The sequence below is a fragment of the Apteryx rowi genome, unplaced genomic scaffold (genome assembly GCF_003343035.1).
Source record: "Apteryx rowi isolate R43461 unplaced genomic scaffold, aptRow1 scaffold_99, whole genome shotgun sequence".
In the NCBI taxonomy this organism is placed as follows: domain Eukaryota; kingdom Metazoa; phylum Chordata; class Aves; order Apterygiformes; family Apterygidae; genus Apteryx; species Apteryx rowi.
The window spans coordinates 1,742,746-1,745,563 of record NW_020451304.1 but is presented as its reverse complement, the minus strand read 5'-3'; the positions used below and the strand labels follow the sequence as shown (position 1 = coordinate 1,745,563).

Genomic DNA, 2,818 nt, shown 5'->3' with positions numbered 1-2,818 from the left:
GGCGCTGGAAGCGGCGGCGAGTGATGTCACTTTCTCCAAATGCCTCCGGGGGTTTTAACCCCCCTCCCCGCCCCCCCGGCCGGCGAGAAGCGAGCCCCGATATAAGCGGTGGCACAGGCGAGCCGGCGCGCAGAGCGGCCGGGACGTGGCGGCGTGCGCTCCCGTCCCCGCCAGCCCCTCGCCCGCTTCGCTGCCCGGGACGGGGCCCCCCGTGCCGCGCGGGTTGAGCCCCCCACGGCGCGCGGGGCCGGACGCGGCGCTCACCGGCCGTGTGTTGCAGGGCGGCGGGCGAGGAGCGCGATGCTGGACGCCATGGAGGTGCCGAGCCACTCGCGGCAGCTGCTGCTGCAGCTGAACACGCAGCGCACCAAGGGCTTCCTGTGCGACGTGATCATCGTGGTGCAGAACGCGCTCTTCCGCGCGCACAAGAACATCCTGGCGGCCAGCAGCGCCTACCTCAAGTCGCTGGTGGTGCACGACAACCTGCTCAACTTGGACCATGAGATGGTGAGCCCCGGCATCTTCCGCCTCATCCTGGACTTCATCTACACCGGGCGCCTGGCCGACTGCGAGCCGGGCGGCGAGCAGAGCCTGGGCGCCGTGCTGGCCGCCGCCAGCTACCTCCAGATCCCCGGCTTGGTGGCACTTTGCAAGAAGAAGCTGAAGCGCAGCGGCAAGTACTGCCACCTGCGCGGGGGCTACGCGCCCTACAAGCTGGGCCGGGGGCTGCGCGCCACCACGCCGGTCATCCAGGCCTGCTACTCGGGCACGCCGCGGCCCGTGGACCTGCCGCCCGTGGAGCCGGCGGCGCCGCTCAACACGCAGTGCGGCGAGCTCTACGCCTCGGCCTCGCAGGGCACCCCGCTGCACCCGCACGGGCTGTGCCCCCCGGAGCGCCACTGCTCGCCGCCCTGCGGCCTCGACCTCTCCAAGAAGAGCCCCACCGGCCCCTCCGCCCAGCTCCTGCCCACCGACCGCTTGCTGCCCGGCGAGCCCCGCGAGCCCTCGCTGCCCCCGCGGCACGACAGCCCCCCGGTGAGCGCCGGCCTCCTGGCCGGCCACGCCGCTGCCTACAAGGACTCGCCRCCGGGCGGTGAGCCGGGGGGCCACCCGCACGCCGCCGACCCCTTCCGCAGCACGCCGCCCTGCGCCGAGCCCCCGCTGCCCCGCGCCGACGGGCGCGAGCTCATGTACCGCTGGATGAAGCACGAGCCCCTGGGGCCCTACCTGGACGAGGGCGAGGCCGAGAAGGAGCTGGAGCGGGAGGAAAAAGCCGAATCGCCGCCCGCGGCGCCGCAGCCCCGCTACCCCAGCGTGGAGAGCAACGACCTAGAGCCCGACAACAGCACCAGCGAGGACACGGGCAGCAGCGAGGGCCCCTCGCCCGGCGACGCGCTGGACCGCTACTGCAACCACCTGGGCTACGAGCCCGAGAGCCTGGGCGACAACCTCTACGTGTGCATCCCCTGCGGCAAGGGCTTCCCCAGCTCCGAGCAGCTCAACGCCCACGTGGAGGCCCACAACGAAGAGGAGCTGTATCACAAGGCGGCCGCAGAGCAGGCCGTGCCCTTCCTGGACAAGGGCGGCCCGGGGCTGGGCGACATCCTGCGGCCCTACCGCTGCTCGTCCTGCGACAAGTCCTACAAGGACCCGGCCACGCTGCGGCAGCACGAGAAGACGCACTGGCTCACGCGGCCTTACCCTTGCACCATCTGCGGCAAGAAGTTCACGCAGCGCGGCACCATGACGCGCCACATGCGCAGCCACCTGGGCCTCAAGCCCTTCGCCTGCGACGCCTGCGGCATGCGCTTCACGCGCCAGTACCGCCTCACCGAGCACATGCGCATCCACTCGGGCGAGAAGCCCTACGAGTGCCAGGTGTGCGGCGGCAAGTTCGCCCAGCAGCGCAACCTCATCAGCCACATGAAGATGCACGCCGCCGGCCCCGACGGCAAGGCCAAGCTGGACTTCCCCGACAGCGTCTACGCCATGGCCCGCCTCACCGCCGACCAGCTGGGGCTCAAGCAGGAGAAAGCGGCCGAGCTGCTCTCCCACACCTCGCACTTCCTCAGCGACCCCAAGGCCATGGAGAGCCTCTACCCGCTGGCCAAGTTCACGGCYGAGCACCTGGGGCTGAGCCAGGACAAGGCGGCCGAGGTGCTGGCGCAGGCCCCGCACCTGCACGCCGAGGCCGCCCGGACCATTGAGCGCTACTCGCCGCCCTAGCGCCCGCCGGGGCCGCGCTCCGGCCGTGCCGCGGGGCTCCCCGAGCCGGGGCCTCCCCGCGTGGGGGCTGGCGGCGGCAGTGGGAAGCTCCCGGCCTGGAGCTGGCCCCGGAGAACTGGCTCGTGGCGGAGGGTCCCGCGAGAGCYGCCCCGGAGCGGCGAGCCCCGCGAAGAGCCCCGGGGCGCGCCGGGCTCGCCTGGAAGAAGCCGATAATTCAGGGACTGGCCGCTTGGCTCGGCCCCGCGGCGGCTCCCGGGACTGCGGCGGGAGGCGAAGACGCAAGCTGTGACGCCGGGCCCGGGCTCGGCCCCGAGGCTTCGGAGGACATGAGCCCGCTCCTTACCTCAGGGCCGGCTCCCGGCCRGCGGGGAGGCCCGCGGCGGCAACCCGCCTCACTCCCCGCCGCGCACGGGGCTCGGCTCGGCCCGGGGCGCCTGCGACGTGGACTCGGCCGCCTCCAGCGCCGCGGGCCTGTGAGTAGTTTGTCCGTCGGGGCGAGCACGCCGCCGCCGAGCTGCCCGCAGCCCTCTCCCCACCGGGAAAGCCGCGGCACGCAAGCCCCCGGCGCCCTCCTTCCCCGCCGCGGGCGCCC

The 2,818-nt window shown here is 73.5% G+C and overlaps 1 protein-coding gene and 1 long non-coding RNA gene across 2 annotated transcripts in view; one reads left to right on the top strand and one right to left on the bottom strand.

Moving 5' to 3' along the window:
* LOC112960700 overlaps positions 1–352 on the bottom strand; it is a 3,598-nt gene extending 3,246 nt beyond the window's left edge. Inside the window, exon 1 of the long non-coding RNA XR_003251831.1 lies at positions 265–352. This is a non-coding gene — a long non-coding RNA (uncharacterized LOC112960700). The remainder of the gene's footprint in view (positions 1–264) is intronic.
* Positions 1–2,522, top strand: part of HIC1 (HIC ZBTB transcriptional repressor 1) — a 3,325-nt gene extending 803 nt beyond the window's left edge. Inside the window, exon 2 of the mRNA XM_026055223.1 lies at positions 281–2,522. Coding sequence (XP_025911008.1) covers positions 281–2,226 — 1,946 coding nt within the window. The 3' untranslated portion in view covers positions 2,227–2,522. The remainder of the gene's footprint in view (positions 1–280) is intronic.
* Positions 2,523–2,818: the final 296 nt, after the last annotated feature.